This window comes from Lampetra planeri, chromosome 27, assembly GCF_965212315.1.
Source record: "Lampetra planeri chromosome 27, kcLamPlan1.2.h2, whole genome shotgun sequence".
NCBI lineage: Eukaryota > Metazoa > Chordata > Hyperoartia > Petromyzontiformes > Petromyzontidae > Lampetra > Lampetra planeri.
Window position 1 is genome coordinate 2,555,026 of NC_136133.1, and position 21,686 is coordinate 2,576,711.

Here is a 21,686-nt window from a genome sequence, read left to right on the forward strand (position 1 = left end):
AACGAGAGACGCCCCGAGCCGGGAGTCGCACCTCCTGGTCGACGTTCAGCAGCTGTAGCAGCCGCTTCCCGTCGAACTTGGCGAACTTCTCGCCAAACTCCTCCAGGCCGTTCACTTTCAGCCAGAGCTGCACGTCGGGCCTGCTCCAACCTACGGGATGGGGGCAGCTATATAAAGATTATCCTAACCATCGAACAAGACGGTCACTGCATCGTGCGCTTTCAAATGCGCTTCTGTGGCCACTGGTGCTATGCACTTTTAAATCTAGATTGAAAACTAATTTCTCTCTAGAACTGCTTTTGTGTTTAGTTCTTCCACCTCCGATTAGCATGATTGGCTATGTACAGTGTGAAAGAAGTTCAACGCACATACATGCATCCTGTATCACCACTTGTTTTGTAAATATTGTGACGATTTTGTATGCAACTGTAACCAAGTAGACCATTTCTGAAATGCTGTGGGGGCGTTATGGGGAGCCAAGGGCGGTGCAGAAAAATCCACTGGTGTATTGTACTTTTAGGCTCCCACATCCATGCTCCACACGGACACTAATTCACTGACCAGTGTGGTGAAGTATGGTCAAACAACCACCATGGCCTGTGTGGCATGGCAAGGCCCTCATCTAGCAGTGCACTGACAAAGGGCTTTACATGTACAAAATTGTTTGGTATCCATTTAATCCCCTAAAACAACGAGCAGCTCATAATGAACACAACCAAGAGTTTTATTTGTTAAAACTCCCACACTTTTAACAATTTTATTCTGTTAAATAGAGTTTTTATAAATAATTGTCAGTTGGAAATTAACAAAATGGATCATAAAATACATCCTTCTATAAATGCCTATTATTATACAGTAATAACAAACATGTCAAAAATTATACTTTATATGATCCTTATGGCGGTACCCCGGGCGGGGTATCAAATAATACAATATGGCCGAGGCAATTAAATATTGTATTTCCAGGGGTGTACTTAACTCCGCGACTGGGGTACCAATCAATCCGAAATCAGTGCTACTCTGCTATGTTGAAACGCCAAATAGAATAAAAAATCTGTTATTGAAAAATTCAACTTTGTACATCGTGTATAGCTCGTCGAGATGAGGCAATTTTAGCATTGCCTACCATCAACAGACCAAAAATTACTGCATTACGGACATTATGCAAGAGCCGGGGCACTATGGTACCCCGGGGTTCTGCCATAAGGTTTATATTCTCTAAGAAGATTGCATTTTAGACTTGGAAAGTTTAAGGTAAAACAAATGAAAGTTATAATCACCAGGCTCCAGTAAAATCGATGGATAATTCACAGTGCAGTGGCAGTAATTGCGTAATATCTTTTTTTATAAAAAATCAAGTTACTCAACATGATCTTAGAGATGTATTGCAACCCAAAGACGCCTTGTAGAGAGGTACCTCGGCTACATGCTCTGGGCATGTTTCCAGCTTTGGCTTTCACCCTTTAGTTCATCTCGACCACCAGCCATCATCCCTTATAATAAATAATGGCATGCCCTGCTCTAGACCACTTAATTCTTAAACTTGTGTATGTTCTCTAATCCATCTGTTCCTCTTTTTGTTTCAGTGTTATCAGTGTCATTCTTCGCACACAATTTAGCTGTTCCATTTGTTTTAATCAATGTCCATATTTTACAAGACATACCCCAAAATCTACATGAGACGGAGAGTCAGACAAGGAGATGCGCTTTTGGAAAAGCTGATACGCGTACTTCATGGAGAAGAATCCCTTTTAAGTGTCGTTTTGGCACACTGCAGTAAGGTGATACAATGTAAGATCGAGATTGAGCAGTGACATCACTACAGCACGTCTAACTGTAACTTAAAATTATGTTTTACTCACTCATGAAATGTATAACCTCTGCTTAGACAGACTGGGACACAGCATCGGTACCTATCTATCAAGTGAAAAGTCCGTTTGTGTTTTGACTTGTCTTTTAACGGGGCTATTAACTAACAACGCTGTGTAATTCACACTTTTACCAAGCTAAGCTTTGCTCAATATTTGGCAGAAGGCAATTATTACCATTTCCAAGCTTGAGGAGTTATCTCTTCCCATCTGTTATTTCAAGAAAATAAACACGTATTAAACTTCAGTTATTTCTTAGGGCAATTAAAATACAATTTAAAACATAAAAATCAAACAAGTTCCACTCAATGATTAACCCAGCTCAATACTGCAATTACCATAACATCGCTTTAAAGTATATTACTAAAGCAGAATAACTCGGGAAACTTAAAAAGCATTTTAATATATTTTTGTGTCTAGTTTTACCTGGAGACAACTTTAGATTCTTGTTGGCAAGAAGCTTGAGTTCATTTTTCTCAGCGTCTCCTTTGAGGCACTGCAGTGAAACATCAATCAGCTCATTTAGACTACATCACTGGCAAAAAGTTGTCTGCATAAGCGACTGTGATCTGGCGCCTACTCAATGTGATTGTTGGCCTTGTGGTGTGTACTTGGCCTTGTCTGTGTTGGAAAGTAATGGTCACACCTCAGGATTGGATTCGGTTTCTCTTACTTGGCAACACAGTGCTCAGCTACTTCACCATCCTAGGTGTTGCTTTTACTGCCCTCACCTGGCCCATGATGTCGTGAGAATTGAGAGCTCTACTTTAACTCCCCATATCTAGCTCATGATGTCTTGAGAATCCACAGTGCTGTTTTACGCTCCCTCACCTGGCCTGCACTTTGCACCATCGACACGGCCGCTCTCTTGAGCCTCGTGAGCGGCCTGGGCTTCGGGTCATCCTCTCCTGCGGGACATCACATGCACGGACATGGAGACACCACACGGACGCCATAACAAACATCAATGAGGGGAGGGAAACACGGCAAGTGACTTGTACTCATTGTAAAACCAAATGTAAATGGACGTACCACTCATGGCTCACTCTCATCCATACAAATGGGCTGAGTTAACACACAGCATTAGGAAATATCACCACTCGGACCACCTCACACCTTACTGATGGAGCCAGAGTGAGAATCCTGGTTTTGACAGCTTTTAAATATAACACAGTTTCAGTGACTGGGATTAAGAGAGGCTGAATCACACAGCATGATGATTGTGGCAAATAGAGAAAAAACTGTGGAGCTGACAATAACGAAGGAGCCTGATACGATGATTTTAAACCTGGCCCAACGTGAACGCTGCTCGCGGAGGATGTGCGCGAGTGCGGTGAATCGTGGCCGCATCTGCTGACCTCCTCGGATGATCTTGAGGATCTCGCCGTCCTGGGCCACGTGCTGCAGGATCCGTGTCGCGTGGCTCTCGGCCGCCGCGTCCTCGCATTTCCGAGCGACGCGGCTCACAACGGGGACGGCGCCCGCCTCGTAGGTCTACATGGGGAGATTCGCGAGTTTTCTCTGCACTCGACACACGGCCCTACGCTGCGTCCTCAAAATCCTGGGCTAACTCTCAGGGATTGGGTGCCCTGTGCTATCTGTTTCCTTACCATAACCCTGTTACATCCATTTATAGGTTGTAATTTCCTGTGAGCTTAAAGTATATTAATAATACGCTTGTTTGTGTGTTTCTGTCTGTAACGCACCGGATGACATCACGAGAGATTGGGGTGAGGTGGAGGAGAGGGAGTGACGTCACGAGACACCGGAGTGGTGAGGAGAGAGGGCGGGTTATGACGTCACGCGACAGTGCGGTCTTTCATGACATCATGAAACACGAGAGTAGTAAGGACAATATGGGGGAGAGGGTGATGACGTCACACTTCATTGGTGAGTTCGAGAGCGGTGATGACGCCATGCTAAATTGGGGTCATGTGAAGGAGAGGAGTGATTACATAACGCAGGATTGGGGTGATGTGGAGAAGAGGGGTTGATGACTTTAAGAGACGCTACGGAGGTGACGACAGAAGTAATGACGTTACACGAGTTTGGGGGGACGTTGTGAGAGGGGGTGATAACATCACGAGACACGGAGGGAGCAAATGGGGGTGATGATGTCACAAGACCTAGGGTGGTGAGATAAAGAGGGGTGATGACATCACGCGGCACTGAGCTGGGGGAGAGGTGTTATGACATCAAGAGACGCTGGGAAGGTGAGGACAAGGGTGATGACGTCCTGTTCTTTCTGAGAAAAATCACTTGTGTGTTGGCCGTGGGACCACTGCATAAAACCAAAAATAAACAAGTTTTAACACGTCTGGTCCTGTTCGTTCTGACAAACAGAAAGGCCGTGCGTCCATTCAGTTCAATTGCAGTCGCAGTGGGTAGAGCGTACAGCCTCAGTGTGTTTCTTAACGTTGTGTTGCATCCTACTCGAAGATTCTTGTTCGTGTCTGTTTGCCTAGTGCTCTTTTTTTAGTATTTACTGCACACAATTGGATGTTTTGTTTTGATCTTGTTTACATTTTTAGCAATACCATGTATTTTAATTTAGATACAATATTGCATAAATGTAATTTATTTTCACCATATATACATATGAAAAGTCAATATTCGAGTTTATTAACTCATAAATCTTTACATATTCGCCATTCCTTTTTCAACGGACGTTCCGTGGGTTCTTGCTAGTTCAGTATGTAATTAGCAGGAACCCATGGGACTTCCACTGTAAAAGAATGGGGAATGTAGACCGATGATTACCAGATAATTTGATATGGAAATATTTTTCGTAAAAATGAGCCGAAAATTAATTATAATTATTCACCCCCTCGCCCCGCCTCACCCAAATCCTGCATGACGTCATCAACCCCTTGTGCTCACCACTCCCGCATCTCTCTCGTGCCATCACTCCCTCTGCTCCACCTCACCCGTGTCGCGTGACGCCATTAACCACTCTCACCACCCCCGCGTCTCGTGACGTCACCCCCTCTCCTCACCAACTCACCCAGAGCTCGTGTAACTAACGTGTCTGTACAGCTGTAGTATATTTTATGAAGACGGAGGCGTTAAAGTAGAGGCAACACGGTATGTTTATTTTTGGCTATAATAACTCTCTTACACCCCCTAACTAGGGAGGTACGGCCTCCGGGCAATTGTGACCTAAACACTGCCCCCTGCTGGCTCCCAGCCGTCCGGCTATCCATGTCCTAGGGGAGGCTATCCTGACCCGACCCAGCCAAAGTGCGAGTCCCGATCCTGGTCCAGCTCGGCCCGGCCCTTAGAAGGACGTCAGGCTCGAGGTCCCAGGATCCTAGTCTAGCTGGTCTTCAGTCTTCGGTCTTCAGTCCTCGAAACTCTGCCTCAACCTGTGTTGAGATGCTCCTTTTATACACCTCCCCGGTGTGTCAATCTCTGGCCACGCCCCCTTGAGTTCCAGGAGGGTGGGGGCTGCGTGGGATCCCAGGACACCCCGCAGCCCCCTTCCTCCGGGCTGGGAATCGCAACGGGTTTTCCCGCCGGCTCGCGGTACCGCCCCTGATGGGCACTGTCGGCCATTGCAGATAATTTGAGCCCATCTACGGCGCTACAAACTTCTTCATACGCGATCCGACGCTACACAGCCACCAACTGGGACTGCATGCCGTGTGATGTTTCTACAGAGAGTGGAGATGCTGCGAGTGGCATGTGAGCACCTCTGCACGTTGTTCATGTTTAAGCTTTGGCCGCGCAATTTCCACGTGTTTCCAAATTTATTATTTCCCAATTTTAGGGTCCCCCCAAAAAGCCCGGTTAAAGTTAATGGGGGACTTGGTATACCCACTCACGTTATTTCGCGGGGAAACTTTGTAACGACAGACATCCAATAATGTTTTTTGTCATTTACAATAAACTCACTTTGTTAGAGTGGAGGTTGTGTATTTTGGCCTTTCTCTAATTTATGAAATGTTTAATGAGCTGCCTTGATGGATTGTGCCAAAAAAATATTGCAAGGTTCTGTTTTACTACCAAAATAATCATATATAAAACATTTAGGTTGTAAATTGACATGATGAACCCATTTCTGTTCCAGCGAAATTGGTTTAAACCACAAACACTGTTCTACGTGTGAATGAGTGATAGTCAGTCGAGGCTTTTAATTCAACATTGAACAATTTCTAAAGAGTAAGCAATTAAAGTTATAATACCACATTAGGGTTGTAAATGTGTGGCACATTCAAAGGTCAATTGATGGCAATGCACATTCTGCAGTTATACTTCGGGTAACGAAGTAGATGAGTTCCATGCTGTCACTTTTTTATTAGAGGTAAATATAACATGGGAGGCATAGCAATGCGCTCCATGACTTCAGAGAAGGGGGATAACAATAGGAAAACATTGCTGCACAGCAGCCTTCACTTTGTCTGCTTGGTTTAAAGTGGTCTTTAAGGTGGACTGCGCTAACCCTGACGGACGCACACCTCACTCATCTCTTCCGCCTCTACCCCTCCTTAACTGCATTTTCGTTTACAAAGACACGGATTTACGCTGCACTTCTTCCCCAGTAAGGCCACTATCACTGGATGGTCGGTTGGCTGACATAACGGGGGTAGTAAAATCACTTGATCACTGCAAAAAACACGATAACATTTTACCAACACGAGGAGCTCGAGCAATGGCAGGCGAGAAAGTGAGACCTGTGAAGCTGCTGATAATGTATAGTAAACAAACCCCATTCGTGCAGCGTTTACAACTTTTATCTTTAAAATCGATTTGCATCATTCCTGAATTTTTTTTTTATTTTTTCCAAAACAGGGGAGCAAAGGGGCCCTCCATGGCCAACTTCGTTCCCAGAGGATTTTGTGAACCGAGGTATGACTATTTCACGGTAATATTTCTCATACCGACGTGATTGACTAGTAGAGAAAAGTGTAAACTGATGCTGATCGTTCACTTGCCTTCAAGCGGATGCCAGGGATGGTGCTCAGGACGGCCAGGGTTTGGTAGAGGGTACTTGTTATGTAGATGGCATCCTCTATTGGAGTCCACATCTTGTACGTGGATTTATTCACTGCGTCAATCAACCCGCTCACTGCATCTGTAATGGTACACGTGTAATGCGGGCGTAAGCGACCTTCCGGATGTGACGTCACGGGGGGTGGAGCCATGTGACGGGGGGTGGAGCCATGTGACGTGGGGGGAAGGTTCGGGTCCTTAAGCGGGTAAACCGGAAGGGGAAGTCAGTCGGGGTGTGAGCGGAAAAGAGTGAGGCCACGCGGGCGAGTGAGAAGAGGGGGGGGCACCGACGGCCATCGGGAGCCAACCCCGAAGACAGGAGGAAGCTACGGAGTGGTGTGCAGCTGCGGAGAAGACAGCCAGAAGGGCTGCGTGTTAGAGGCAGCGGTGTGGCTGCCAGGTGTGGCGGGAGAGAAGAGGGAGAGACAGCACGAGGCTGTCAGAGCTGCAGAGAGGACGAAGGAGAGAGGAGTTGCAGCGAGTACAGCCAAGGGGGGCTGTGTGAGAGTAACAGCAGCGGGGCTGCTGTTGTGGACCGGGCCGACATCGGAGTCAGCACCGTGGAGAAGCTACAGAGTAGAGACAGCCGTGTGGGAATACAGTACGAACCGAATAAAGGACACTGAGCCAGACATCGTGGTCCAGTCGTTTATTACACACGTGTAATATTACACGACTATACATGCACACACCATGTTTACATTGTTACCTGTATTGCTGATATAATCGTGCGAGTGCATTTAGTTCAAAAGTCGTGAACTGTAAAATGAATAAGCAGCTCATGTAACTGTAAAAGGTTACTCAGATATGAACACAAAAATATATTAGTGTTCGCTACAGTAAAACACTCAGGAACAGGAAGAAATACACACGATAGTATCACATTTTATTATATTAGAAAGGCATTATGTACCTTTATTTACATTTATTGATATATGGAAAGAAATATTTTCAAGTTCGGGACTGAAAACAACACTAGAGGCATCAACAAAGTTCAACAAGATTGTTTAAGTTCAAAGTGACAGCTGAGCACTGCGAGGTAAAAACATCCACCTCCACTTACAGCAAACATCTCAGTTTAGCTTCCCCTGCTGAGGAATTATCTTGGTCTGCAGAGCAGTGGCACTGAAGAGACAGTGGAGACAACATGTCCTCATCCACATGGGTACCTGCGTTGCTGTTCAGCAGGTCTGTGTCCTCCTCGCTGACGATGCGAGCGAGCATCTCGATGCAGAATATTCTGCTTGTCGTGATGGGGGCTTTAGCCACAGACACCAGCACCGCCGTAGCCTGCTCCTGTCTGAAGCACGACTTGAGGTCTGGACGTCCACTTATGTTGAGCAGAACAGAGACTGCCACAGGGACAATGCTCCGTCTTTCCTAAAACAATTACATGCAGATTTTTTTTTTAATATAGTTTCAAACAAGTGTCTACAGCAGTAAACATTTACATGTAGATATTTTATAGCCTGACCTGAATATTTAAGATCAAGAGGCCATCGCATTATTGTGGACAAGTCATGGCTAAGAGGACATTTTCTTGTATCTGATGGGGGTCCCCCCACTTCAGAGGAAACGAGGAGTGTCGCTGTGTCAATAATAGTCTCTTCACATCTGGAAGCGGAACACATGTGTAGTCTATTTCCTAATCCGGCACCTGACTAACTTGTGTAGTCAAAGATGATCATACTCAGGATGTTATTTTAACAATAAAGCTCTTTAATAATAATTCATCCAAGACAAGAATCCAAGTCTCGGGTGAAGCCGGGTACTAAAGCTAGTCAACAATAAATAGAAATAAATATAGGACTGATGATATTTAAGACCTAGATACACGATGCAATGGAATCACATTTTAATTTGAAGCTTTCGTGACTGCAGGAATCCATACTCTTTGGTTATTTTGGTAAAGTCACGTAGGTAGAAAATAATAGATCACGACGTTTCGATCGCAACACAAGTGACCGTCAACATGTGAGACAATCACAGCAGGGAAACTGCTGAAGCAGGCGGGAGAGCTGCCGTGACAAGAGGCTATATAGGTAGGGTACGTGGGCGGGGCGAGAGATGGGAGAGAGAGGGGGGCGGGGCAGCAAGATCGGTGGCTGCCGGAGAGCTCGCCAGGGGGGAGAGAGAGGGGGTTGGGGGTGGTGCAGAGCAAGTCTGGCGGCGGAGGGAGAGCTCGCCAGGGGGCCTTGCTCTACCCCACCCCCAACCCCCCACTCTCTCTCCCTCCTGGCGAGCACTCCCGTCCGCTGCCGATCTTGCTGCCCCGCCCCCCTCTCTCGCCCCGCCCACGTACCCTACCTATATAACCTCTTGTCACGGCAGCTCTCTCGCCTGCTTCAGCAGTTTCCCTGCTGTGATTGTCTCACCTGATGACGGTCGCTTGTGTTGCGATGGAAACGTCGTGATCTATTATTTTTTACCTACATGACTTTACCAAAAGATCCAAAGAGTATGCAATCAGATTGTGTCGGAGCAAACAATTAACTGAAACACTCAGCGACAGTGGAATTCAATCGAGTGCAAAGGGACAGCAGATCATGGTAATGGGGCTGCAAGTCGGAAAAACGAGAAGCATATACACACAGACACGAATCTGTGCACACAAAGTCAAAGATCCCCCATATAGCTTCCGACAAACTGTTGCGGCAAGTGCTGTTTGCAGGCAACTATGAAGGCCAGCACAGCATATGATTAGCATGGTTGGCTATGTATGGTGCAAAATAAGTTCAACAACATACATATGTATTGTAAATGTTGTGGCTTGGCTCTCCAACACACCGGTGTGCTGTACTAGTGACGAATTGGCATGTTCTGTTTACGTGACAACCCTTACTAGTTGGCTGTCGGGTGGTGGCGGGTTTTAACGACACATTTATATATTTACGCAATCTAACCCAAGAAACCTCTATTATGGATACATATGTAGTGACAGTATGCCATCTGGTGGCCATGGGGGCTAACTACGGGTATGGGTGTGGTACAGAACGACACAATGCAAGCAGCCACAAGGGGGGCACAACTGGGCCAGGGGTCAAAGAGGAGATCAAACTGGAAGCTCCTGGAATCCACGAAAGAGTTCTAGAAGAGGGGCGTGGCCAAGGGCGGGGCATGACCGTGCTAGGCGAATATGAGGGAGAGGCTGTCGTGGGGGTTTCGGGTCCTGGCTGTCGTCGCTGTCATCGCTGCCATCTCTTCGTCGTCGTCGCTGCATAGCCAGCCAGCTATACAGTCTCCATCGCCGTCATCACTATATAGTCAGCCAGCTATATAGTTGTACGTCGCCGATGTCACTGTATGGGTGGCTAAGCTATAAGTCAGTTAGCGCTTATGTTACTCTGTGACCCTGTCGTTGAAGTATTAAGAGACAAATAAGAAACCGTCTACAAGCCGTTTCTCAGAAGTCGTCTCATTACACATACATAAGGATGGGGTGGCCTGTAACACGGATGGCAACATATGTTTCCCTAATGCTGATACCTACACATTGCACCAGGTACTCATTTAAATCTGAGTCAAGCTAGGGGAGGCCCAAGATTAGTTCAGATCTAACTCACCACTGATGTTAGCCGTGGGCCATGCTCACTGTCCAGTGCGCTAACCACTACGCCACTGTGTTACTTTGAAAAAACAAACACACACATCTATACACACACATCCACCAGGTAACAACATACAACATGCACAAACATTGACGCACGTACTCTCTTACACATGGACACACACCTGGCGTACACACAAACATGCACACATATGTTTGCAAAAACAAAGATCCCCCAAATAGCCTTTACAGACTGTTGGAGCAAGTGCTGTTAGCGAGCACCTATGAAGGCCGGCATGGCACACGAGGGGATGGATGGCTAGCACCACGCGCATCCGCCTTTGTTTCCCTCGTTGCAATGATTACACACCACCCCAGGTACTCATTTGAGGCCGAGTTGACCTAGGGGAGGCCTAGGACTAGTTCAGATAATCGTCACTAGTGTTGGCCATGAGCTGGATACAAACCCAGGTCACCGGGTTCATAGCGCAGCACACTAACCGCTACACTACTACACATACGCACCCAAACACACTGGATAAAACAAATATATGCAGTCTGTAGTCACGAACTCACCCACTCATTGGTTGACCCTTGGATTGCAATCATGCCAAATGAAAGACTTAGAGCCCAGCTAATGCGTGAAACCGCAGCATGATCGATGGTATAGTGCACACATTTGTTGACAGCCATGCAATTAATTGCCCGTGATAGAATCGCATCTACCGAATGTACTGGAAAGGCATAGAGTGTATCTAGGCCTTAGATCAGGGATATGGGAACCTGCAGCCCATAGGTCGGATACGGTCGCTGACTTTGCATCGTAGTGCCCACGGCCATATGAGGTCAGGCACATGAAACGGCCTGGAAATAATATTTTTCCGTCACTGAAAGCATCTTAGTCTCAATAATTTGGTATACGAAAGGAATATTTCCATCCTGGAAACAGTGTTTATAATTTGTGTGTGCTCAGTCCCTCCTGTCATTGCTAGGGCCCCTTACAATAACAGAAGTGTTAATGTGTGGTGTGTCAAAGGTAATTCAAGTTATATTCCTCCAAGGAAGGAAAATCTATCCACCCATGCTTAAACAGTGTATCTATACCTTAATAATTAACTAATTTTAATTTACATAATTGAAAACAAGTATCATATTGTCAAGTAACGATAAATAATCCAACATTAAGCTATAGTTACAGCTATATGTTAAATGTAACATTAACATTTGATCCTATTCTTGGGTATGGAAAAATGTTCAGGAGTTAAATACCAATGTCGAGGTCTGCTGGCAACAAGTGGGCTTCAGATTAATCTTAACTCAATGCATTTCTGCATTCACTATTTGCATTCAAATGTTCAGAGTTCTCTCTGCATTACTAACAAGTTGATCTGGTGATCTGGTTAAGCCGGCTTCTCTGTGGCCGTGTGGTGCGACCCCTCCTCGTGCAGGAAGCGTCCGTCTCACCATCAGCTGATTCTTCTCCACAAGGGATCTCAGCAGATTCACCATGAACTTAATGGCTCCGAGTTCCGACAGCTTGTGATCTGAAAGGGAGTATGGGTTAGAGAATCTCTACTCCATCCAACTCAGCATTTAGTGACTGACAGACAAACGAATGTGATTATTATCCAAAACCAGTTGGAAGGAATTACAACCAATATATTTTTAAAAGGTTATTTCAATTGGTTGCATTTGTGTTTTATACCTCGCTATTGGCAAGTTCATCAAGTTTTCAATATCTATGCTAGTTCAGCACCTAGATGATTAAAATGCAGTTGAAAAATATATAATCTCATAATTGTTCGATGAACAACAAGTTTTTCTCTTGTAAGGCCTCACGTGAGTGGCGTACCTAGATCAGGGACACATCCTGTGTAATCTGCCAGAACTTTCGTGCTGAACTCCACTATGCGGGCGTTGTCGTCTCGGATCTCAGATCCGCTCGGGCACACGGACTCCAGCATCTTCATGAGCAGCTCTGGGGAAAACGACATAGCGGTGCCTCCTTGTTGCACACACACTCACTGCCTTGTCTCAGACTGAACACCTTACAAATCAAATGTCAGATGTACAGACAATATAACAATTAAAAAAAACTGTCCATTAAGCCTTACTGCACTCCACAATGCGGCCTTCTGCGCCAATGTTTTACAGCAGCATTTGTTTAAACAGGTAAACTCTGGACAGGTGGCAGCTCTCATTGTTTTGTACATACAAGTCAGCACTTTATTTCCATTCTATTTATTATTACATTTTATTGTTCAACATTACTCATAATCCATGTCAAAGCATGTAATGTAATTGCATTGATTAAAAACTTTCTTTAAATAAACTGCTGTTGCTTTTCATTATGAAGTGCAGTTTTCCAAAATCAATCCATCCCAAAGTTGTGTCCCTCCAACAGTTATCTTCAGTTATATAGCAAACTTATTGTATGTGACTTTAGTTTGGCTCGTATCTTGAGCCCGACGCTGCAGCCTTCTGTATTAGTTTCTTCTAACATGTCCTTTAGGTCATTCCCATTGGATGATACAATGAATGTCAACAGAAAATCTGAGATGATTAATGTTGTTTCCATTTATATTTACGCCTCTATTGCTCTAATAGAATTTCCAGAATACATCACCCAATGTCGCAGTAAATAATGTTGGTTTAAGCGTGTCCTCTTAACCACAGGGTTATTTGTGATTGTACTCTTATTATCCACAGTTAAAGAAGATATATTTGCCAGGCGACTTCTCGTATCCGCAAAATCACGGACAATAGGAGTAACGATGCGCAGTGCATGACGGGAAAAGGGCCAGCCAATATTCACGGATATTACTCATTTAGCTTGTGACTCTGCTTTGCCACAAATACTACCCCCTCCCCGCTTATTCACAATAATTTATGGATAACTGGGGCAGGGGTAGTCTTTGAAGTGCAGTGGGTAATGGCGAACACCAGTTGTGCTTCAAACACGCGACTTCTCGGGAGCGGTGGCGCAGTGGTTAGCGCACTACGCTACGATTATCCCAGTGAACAGAATTAGATTCTTGTTCACAGCAAACATTGGTGACGAATATCTGAAACCAGCCCTCGTTTCCCCCATGTCAACTCAGCATTAAATGAGTATGTGGTGTGGTGTGTACACATCGGGGAGACAAAGGCGGCTGGGCGTGATGTTGTCCAACCACCTCGTCGTTTGCTGTGCCGACCTTCATAGGTGTTCGCTCACAGCACTTGCCACTTCAGTCTGTGAAAGGCTATCTGGGGGATCGTTGCCTTTGTATGTGTGCACGTCTCGGTAACTTGGCACAGCATGCTAAGAGAGCAGCTGGGTTCATGTGCACCCTGGCGCCCCCTGTGGCGATGGTTTCATCTACAGCAGCCGAGCCATTAACACGCAGAGAAAAACTTTTCGAACCCACAGATGCATAGATCCCTCGTATTGGCTTTAATATACTGTTTAAATAAGTGCTGTTAATGAGCACTTATTAAGGTTGTCACGGCCTACGAGGGGGTGGGTGGCCAATACTACGCCCGACCGCCTTCCTCTCGCCAGTGCTGATGTTAACAGGTACTCATTTGAGGCCGAGTAGACCCAGAGGAGGTCCTGAACCCGTAAAGATATTCGTCACCAATGTTGGCTGTGAGCGAGAATTAAACTCGGGTGACCAGGTTTGGATGCAGTGCGATAACCATGATCTGTTTGTCTCTTTTTCTGTCTTTGTGTACAAATGTGGTTGACCAACAGATAGTAGGGTGTATTTGTAACACAACTCTAATCCATGAAAATATCGCATTGAAGGGAAGTTTGCAATTCATAGGAAGGATTGGATTGCAGAAAACAGGCGTTTTGATGGATCCTGTAGCTGCCGCAGATAAGCGCCGCTTATCGGAGTTGTCTTACATGAATAGTATATTGGTACTGTCATCTCAGAGTTGCCGTCCGATTATTGTACATGGTTTTTATGACTTTCTATATATTTTTGGCTCTGGTCTGTAAGCGCTTGGATAAATGCATCAATTTCCACCGAATAGAATCATCTCGTGTGTAGGGCTAGGTGGATTGTTACATCATAGGCACGTGAGGGTGACGACTTGGCAAGGCCTTCATCCAGCAGTGGATTGACCATGGCTAGCTAATGAATGTTAATTTAACTATAAGTTTACATACACTGTACTTACATATCAGGCATGTCTAATAAGCTCTCTCTCGATGACACCAAGTATTGTGAACATTACCAGTTGTTGTTATTGTTTAAACATTAGTGAATATAGTTATTGACGCATAATCTGATTTTTATTATAATTATATACTATATTAACACTCATTGGATGATTCATGCCCATATAATTTTTTTGGGTGAAAATAAGGTAAATTCCAAGCTGATGGTACAACCATATTAATTTCTGCAATATATAATCATGCATGTTTTGCTGAATTGTATTGATTGCCTTAAGGTAAAACCTCTCCAAGCTTTCAACAGCCTTCCGACTCAGCGGGAAGGCTATTGCAAAATAAATAAGTAAATACGAATACTGTACAATACTGTACAGTGCTCATACCAGAACTCTGTTCCCACGTTAATTAAACTGCGTGTGGAAGGAGATGGAATGCTTTTGTGCACTAGCAATTCTGAATGTACGTAACGTACTTATCTGTTGTATGCAATCAGAAAATGCTTTCTCTTCGATGACCCGCTCTTTTAGTGATCTCTCTCCCCTCATGTGTTCCTCATTGATTTTTCATTTATTTAACAAATACACAAATTGCATGCTTCCAGCCCCAACACAAGGGAAGCACAGCGTCCCACCTGTCTCATGGAGATCGTAAACTGTTCTTATGTGTGAAATGAGATATTTTAAGTGGTAATGACAATTTTATATCTATAGTATAGATTATATATATATAAATGTAATGAAACTTTACAAAAGTGAAAACTCTTAACCAATTGTTTCAGGCCTCTTCACACCATGTTAGTCAATGTTTTATCGTACATACTTCAATACCCTGGTCACTGCAGGTTGGTGAAGGGAGGCAGAGGACCGGTTCTGATATCACTCACCACTGGTGTTAATTGTGTCACTGGGTTTACCATCTATAAATGTAGTTCAATGTGATAGAAATTCCTCCTATGAGTGTTTATCCACGTGTATTCAATCCTTTTATTATTTTCAGTAGGCTGAACATCCCACAAAACCAGAAAGCCTTTCTCCCCAATTAGTCTGGCTTTGAGAGTTTTATTGCAGCTGCTTCTAAAAATCACTTTTGAGGTCGGTATCACGCCCACATTTTTTTTAAACACCGTTGTAGTCTCGTTTTAAGTGAAATACTGGTATTATAAAACTAATGGGACAGAATGATTGCTGTTGCTGTCCACACTCAGGCACCCACCTGCACCGCCTTCCTCATAAAAAACCTGATAAAGCTCAATGAGCTCTTCAACGGTCAAATTCATGTCTGCAGAGAGATCCACGAGACGAGACAGGAGGGGAACCGCGGTGTTGTCATATCTGCAGGACACACATGCACACACATGCGCACACATGTTTATACCCCAAACAAGACAATTTCCACAGACACACCTACTCATTTGTTTAATTACTTAAAAACAATCCTACACATAAAATCAAACAGTGCCTGTTGCGATCTTCATTCACGGTTCACGAGAGACATTGGTGATACTCGTACACGTTTGTGATTGCGCAAATTGTGATACTGTGCATATTCCACAAAAGCATGACCGATAATTATGGAATAACCTAACAACATGTGTAAGGATCATGTTAGGAGACGTTGGGATGGTGTAATGGTCATCTATGAACACTAAACGTAATAAATTAATTAAATGAGCCTGGGATACAGCCGGGCAGGAGAAAGCAGGGAAAATAGGTTGAGGACTGGAGGAGAGAGATTTGGTGGAAAAGAGAAAGGGCTGGTGGAAAGGAGGAAGAAGTTTTGAGGAACCTGCTGGAAAGTTCCAGAAAGATCGGGGAGAGGGGATATAAAGGTGGTGTGACATGTGCTCGGAGCTTCAAGAAAACAGCTTTGAGTGAGGGATTTTCAACAAAGCCCTTACCCGAAGATTGCCTTGTGTGGACTCTATTTCACATGTATGGCCCATTGCAATGAATAGCAATATGTACACAATGGCATACAGAGCAATGTACAGACCTTTGACCATACTTCTCCACGCTGGTCAGTGGTGTGAGGAAGCCCCACAACCCGTTTGGATATCACCTGCCACTGATGTAAGTCGTGGCTGGGTCGCAGGGTTCATAGCGCAGTGCGCTCACCACTGCACCACCGCTCCACCTCTCCATCCCTGTGTAATGTACTGCCTAATACACACAACAGCTAGGCCTTGCCTATATCAAGCGTTACCAGCCTTTACAAGGCCTATGCATCTTCTGAAAATCTGTGAGCCGCTATCAAAGTGAACAGTGCTGTCTGGTCGTTAGTGTGTAAGCGACACAGCGCACTGAGCAATATTGTGCAAAAGAAGCAATGACAATGAGTCATTAATCCAAGGTCACCACGCAAGGGAATCCACTGCTATGGCTGTTACAATCGAGCATTTTTTTGTTCCTGGATAACTCCTATTAGTGCACTCCTAGTATCTGCAGCCCAAATCAGAGAAAATTCCTATTGTGAGAGAAGTTCCTCCTATTATGAGTGTGTATCTGCGTTAAAGAGGAGTTACCTGGTACTGGTTTCAGATGTTAGCAGCTGAGCGTTACATTGTTCTATTTATCAGTAGTAAAGAGCGTAAGCAGAAACAGTCGAAAGAGACTACCAATCTATATTGTTTAGTTTATTATAGATTGATGATGGATCAGTGATAATGAATTGATGATGATTTGCCAGTAGCCCTCCCCATGATATCACTGTGGATAAGGAGTTACATTTTACGGAATCATGATATCCGCAGGTGTTGCCAATTCGGATATTGTCGGGAACAGATACGATAGCTGCAATTACCATCCAGCTCTCCTCACAGCCCCAGTGAGGGCACACCTTGGCCCTGTGCATGTGTTGCGCCATAATAAGGTGCTGTAGGTAGCTGACCTGCCGCCTTGCTCACGGGCCGACAGGGGGCAGCCGAGAGAGAGCGAATTGCGTAGGGGTTGACCGAAGGTCAAACCCCCGCCCCTCTGTGACCGGAGGTTGACACCCAAGACCCCCCAGAGCCTGGGGGCTGAGGGGGATGATGCCCCCCCCCCACTTCCTAAGACCCTTAAAGAATTAAGACCTCCTAAGACCTTCCAGAAGGTTCCGGAGGGGGGGTCATGAGGGGAGGGGTGACCCCGATCTGGGGATAAAAAGGGCAGCCCTTGGGACGATCGAGGCATTACTCGCCAACTCAAGCTCGAAGACATTCGAAGATCTACAGACTGGACCAGCGACCCGGGGACCCTCGACCATGGCTCTCGTGAGCCGGTTGTAGCGGATCCGAGGTCGCTCGGACCCCCTGGGACCTTTCCCGAGGCTCTCGCTGAGCCGGGGTTGAAGCGGTCCAGGGAGAGTTCCGTACCTTGGGTGGGTCGGCCGATCCAGCCTTCCCCTAGCCGCCGTCGCAAGGGACCGGCGTGGAGTGTAGCCCGGAGTGGGTAGAGTACACTAGAAGGGAGGCTGTCTCTCCCTTAGGCTATCGAGTGGAAGGAGTCGTACCCCTCTGTGTTAACAGAGTAGTGTGTAACAGAGTAGTTTGTAACAGAGTAGTGTGTACCAGAGTAGTGTGTAACAGAGTGTTAAGAGTTGTTATAATAAACGCGTTGCCTCCAGCAGACGTCTCCGTGTGGTTAGTTCTAAGACACAACACATGCAGCTAACAGCGATTACACCACATAGGGAAATGAGTTGTCAGATCACTCTACACTTTCATGTCTTACTCTAAAACTTGACCATAGCTGACGTAAATTAGGAGCGGTGTTTGCCCAATGGTGCCATGCGTACATGGTGCTTACAGCACAGGGAAATCTACAACAGATGTACAAAAAGGTATTGTTCTAACGGTTCACGAGACGTTTATTTGTGTGGCAAAACACAGATGACAGCAGCAGAACCCATATCTCACCTGGGTAACTTCTTCAGTTTGGCAAGTGAATCCCTGATGACAGCTTTCGTTCCCTCCATGGCTCAGATCTGAACGGAGAAAAAACATAATTCCATTACTTCATACATTCATTTCATGGGTCAGCATTGGAGACATTCAATCTGCTTATTTAAACTCAAGAAGCCGCACCATAGCCAACTGTGGCTTTAGACTTGGTTATCTCAACATGCCACACCATGATAGAATGACCAAATACAGTGCATCCAGCAAGATTATCATTATTATTCAGAGAACGGGAGGTAAATTATATATTTGCATTGTTAGTTTAAACCCAGCATATGTTTTCGTCTAATACAGCGTCCTGTAAAATGCTGTCTCAATTTTTACCAATCATCTGTGTTCAAAAGTATATTCAGTGGTTGCACACAGCACACATCTGATGATTGGTATAAACATACACGTATATTGTCGGGATGTGCGAGGATCAGATGTTGAGGCACACTGGTGTGTGGTTAGAAACTTGATGAGTCTGATACTTAATGAGATTACTGTATATAAAAAAGAAAATATGGGGGTGTATACGAAGTTGAATGTAGACCTGACGTTTATATGAAATCCCCAATGATGCTTTAAAAAGTGAACATTTCAAACTTCATGGGTAGCCCTGATCCTTGAATCCTAAGAGATGTCAATTTTGAGCTTGGTCAGAAATAATTTCCTGACAATGTCAATGGTCTTTGTTCCTGCATATGCTTGGACAGGTGAAACACCATGCATAACAGGTGTTGTAGGTTCCACAGCAACGTGGTGGGCAGCGCAATACAGCAAAATGCGTTGTTGTCCTGTACTTCTATACTCACACATCCAATCATATAATGCAATTTATAGAGCACACAATATTTCACGGAGACGAATGACCATCACTCTTGAGGCGTGCAGCCAAGCTCAGTGTCGCTCACCATCCCACACTGACCAGTATGGAGAAGAATGGAGAAATAACCCCCATGACCCACAAAGCATGAGGAGCCCTTTATCCAGCAGTGGGCTGACAAAAGACTGTAAATTATATCAATGATGTATCTAAGCGGCCTACATTCCCCAATCCATGCGTTCCTCTTGCTGTATCTCTGTGGAAGCACCTCCCCATGTGTCTTTGCGCACTTATCCGATTTTTTTCGTGAATGTCCATGCTTCAGATCCACATCATACCATGTAGCACTCATTTATATATTTAGCTATGGTACTGTTCGTTAACGATGACGAGAAACCCCCATAGAAACTGACGGTGACCTCACACTGATGTTATCCGTGACTGAATCGTACTCGGGTTGCCATATTCATAGCCAATTAAGTGAACCACTGCGCTACTCCCCCGCTACAACAATTCAAACAAGTTACAAATGAAAACTCTAACCAAGTGTTCTTGACAAATTTTCAGAGGGGGGCCACTTTCGCCGATAAGACATCAGTGAGAGGGCCGCCACTCATTTGAAATCATTGGGGGTTTGTCGGCGGCCGCACGTCAGGGACCGCAATCAAGGCCACCAGGGGCCGCCAGTGGCCCGCGGTCCTTGCAATGAAGAACGCTACCCTAAACACGTATGACATGTACAAACATGTCTAGCTAGGTTGAACTAAAATTCCTCAATAACATTGCCAGTCATGGACACAAAAGTGTTTTTTTACACACTTTAATTTAACTCACTATCTGTTGTTGTTGTCGTTGTATCCTCAAATCTTGTAACTCAATTTTAACCCACTTCCCAATGTGGTATCGACTGAAAACTTGGTATATTTATGTCATACTGATGACAATACTATATTCTATCATAAAATATAAAAAAATATATTTTTAAACAATCTTTTTATATGTTATGTTTCGGCTTGGGTCTAATTGTCCACGCTAAACTGACGTTGGCAGTAGTTGACCCCGGTCCCTTACGTTATGGCAGGCTTCGGGGCCACTTTCTTGGAGTCGTGGAGTTCTTCCATTACTAGTACATTTCATAAAAGTGTGTTTTTAAAAAAGTTTTTTTAAATATTACTTATTTTTGTTCTAATCCAATTTTTTAGAGGGGAAAATACCTACTCTTTGGTTCTTTGAAGTCACGTAGGTAGAAAAATAATAGATCACGATGTTTCGATTGCAACACAAGCAATTGTCATCAGGTGAGACAACTACAGCAAGAAAAAACTGCTGAAGTAGGACTTTACCAAAAGAACCAAATAGTATGGATTCCTGCAGTCACAAAAAACTTCAAATCAAAAGGGAAAATCCCTGTGTATACAGGTGGACCTTATACCTGAGACGGGCCAGGTGTCCCCTTCGCCTACACACAATTTTTTTGTTTACAAAGAACCCTACCCCCTAACATAATAAAAGTAACAATATCACGTGCAGTGCATTGTTAATGATCAAACGGCGGAGGCATGTCGTCTTCACCGCGACACCAGCGTGTAGACCAAGAGGCATCATAGTCTATTGCACCTTACACTTCCCACTGAAGCAGCGTGGTCAAGTATGGTCAAAACACCCACTGCATAGCATATTTATAGCATCTCATTCATAGCTTTTGGTTCAGAGAAAATCAGAATTGGTTCACTCGCCATCAATGTCCACGTTTGAGTCTCTCCGTGTAAAACTAAGCCAGTGCTTCCCCCAAGCGTCTTACTGCACTTTTCAAGTTGTATTACATTTCCTTATTCAGGGTTTTGTGTCGGAGGGGGTGCAGGTTCCGTGTCTCAGATTAGAGGGGACCTCACAAAGGGCTGAAGGGACCTGAGGCTGCGAAGGGCGGCGAATGGAGGGAGACTCATCTGCCATTTACCCCGGGCTTCTAAAAACTTATTGATGGCTCTGCTCCGAAGCTACATTTTCTTAATTTTACCCAACATTACAGCATATTGCTCAGTGCGGCTCGATAGTCCATGGAGGAAGTGCAGAACGTTGTTGGATTTGTTTAACACGTAGGCTTTCACGACCAATATCATCCATAATACAGGTTTTTTTGGGTTATATCGCATAAATATATAAATGTGTCGTTAAACCTGCCACCACCCGACACAGCCAATTAGTAAGGTTTTTCACGTAAACAGAACATGCCAATTCGTTACTAGTACAGCACACCGGTGTGTTGGAGAGCCAAGCTAAAACATTTACATATTGACAAACCTTACTAATTGGCTGTGTCGGGTGGTGGTGGATTTAATGACACATTTATATATTTACGCGATCTA

General features: G+C 44.8%; 1 protein-coding gene across 3 annotated transcripts in view; it reads right to left on the reverse strand.

Moving 5' to 3' along the window:
• LOC144728005 (uncharacterized) overlaps positions 1-21,686 on the reverse strand; it is an 87,316-nt gene that overhangs the window by 60,901 nt on the left and 4,729 nt on the right. The window contains exons 2-12 of one of the 3 annotated variants that reach the window (XR_013587466.1): positions 18,471-18,538; positions 15,788-15,906; positions 12,260-12,385; positions 11,872-11,951; positions 8,030-8,240; positions 6,803-6,942; positions 3,227-3,362; positions 2,700-2,776; positions 2,295-2,364; positions 2,046-2,078; positions 32-150 (exon numbers count right to left, since the gene is read on the reverse strand). The exons of 1 other annotated variant lie outside the window; for it this stretch is intronic. Coding sequence is in view for 1 of the 2 variants with exons in the window: in XM_078607198.1 (XP_078463324.1) it covers positions 11,872-11,951; positions 12,260-12,385; positions 15,788-15,906; positions 18,471-18,529 (384 nt within the window). In the remaining variant the exon portion in view is untranslated. The remainder of the gene's footprint in view (positions 1-31; positions 151-2,045; positions 2,079-2,294; positions 2,365-2,699; positions 2,777-3,226; positions 3,363-6,802; positions 6,943-8,029; positions 8,241-11,871; positions 11,952-12,259; positions 12,386-15,787; positions 15,907-18,470; positions 18,539-21,686) is intronic. One more of the 3 variants, XM_078607198.1, reaches the window with a different exon arrangement.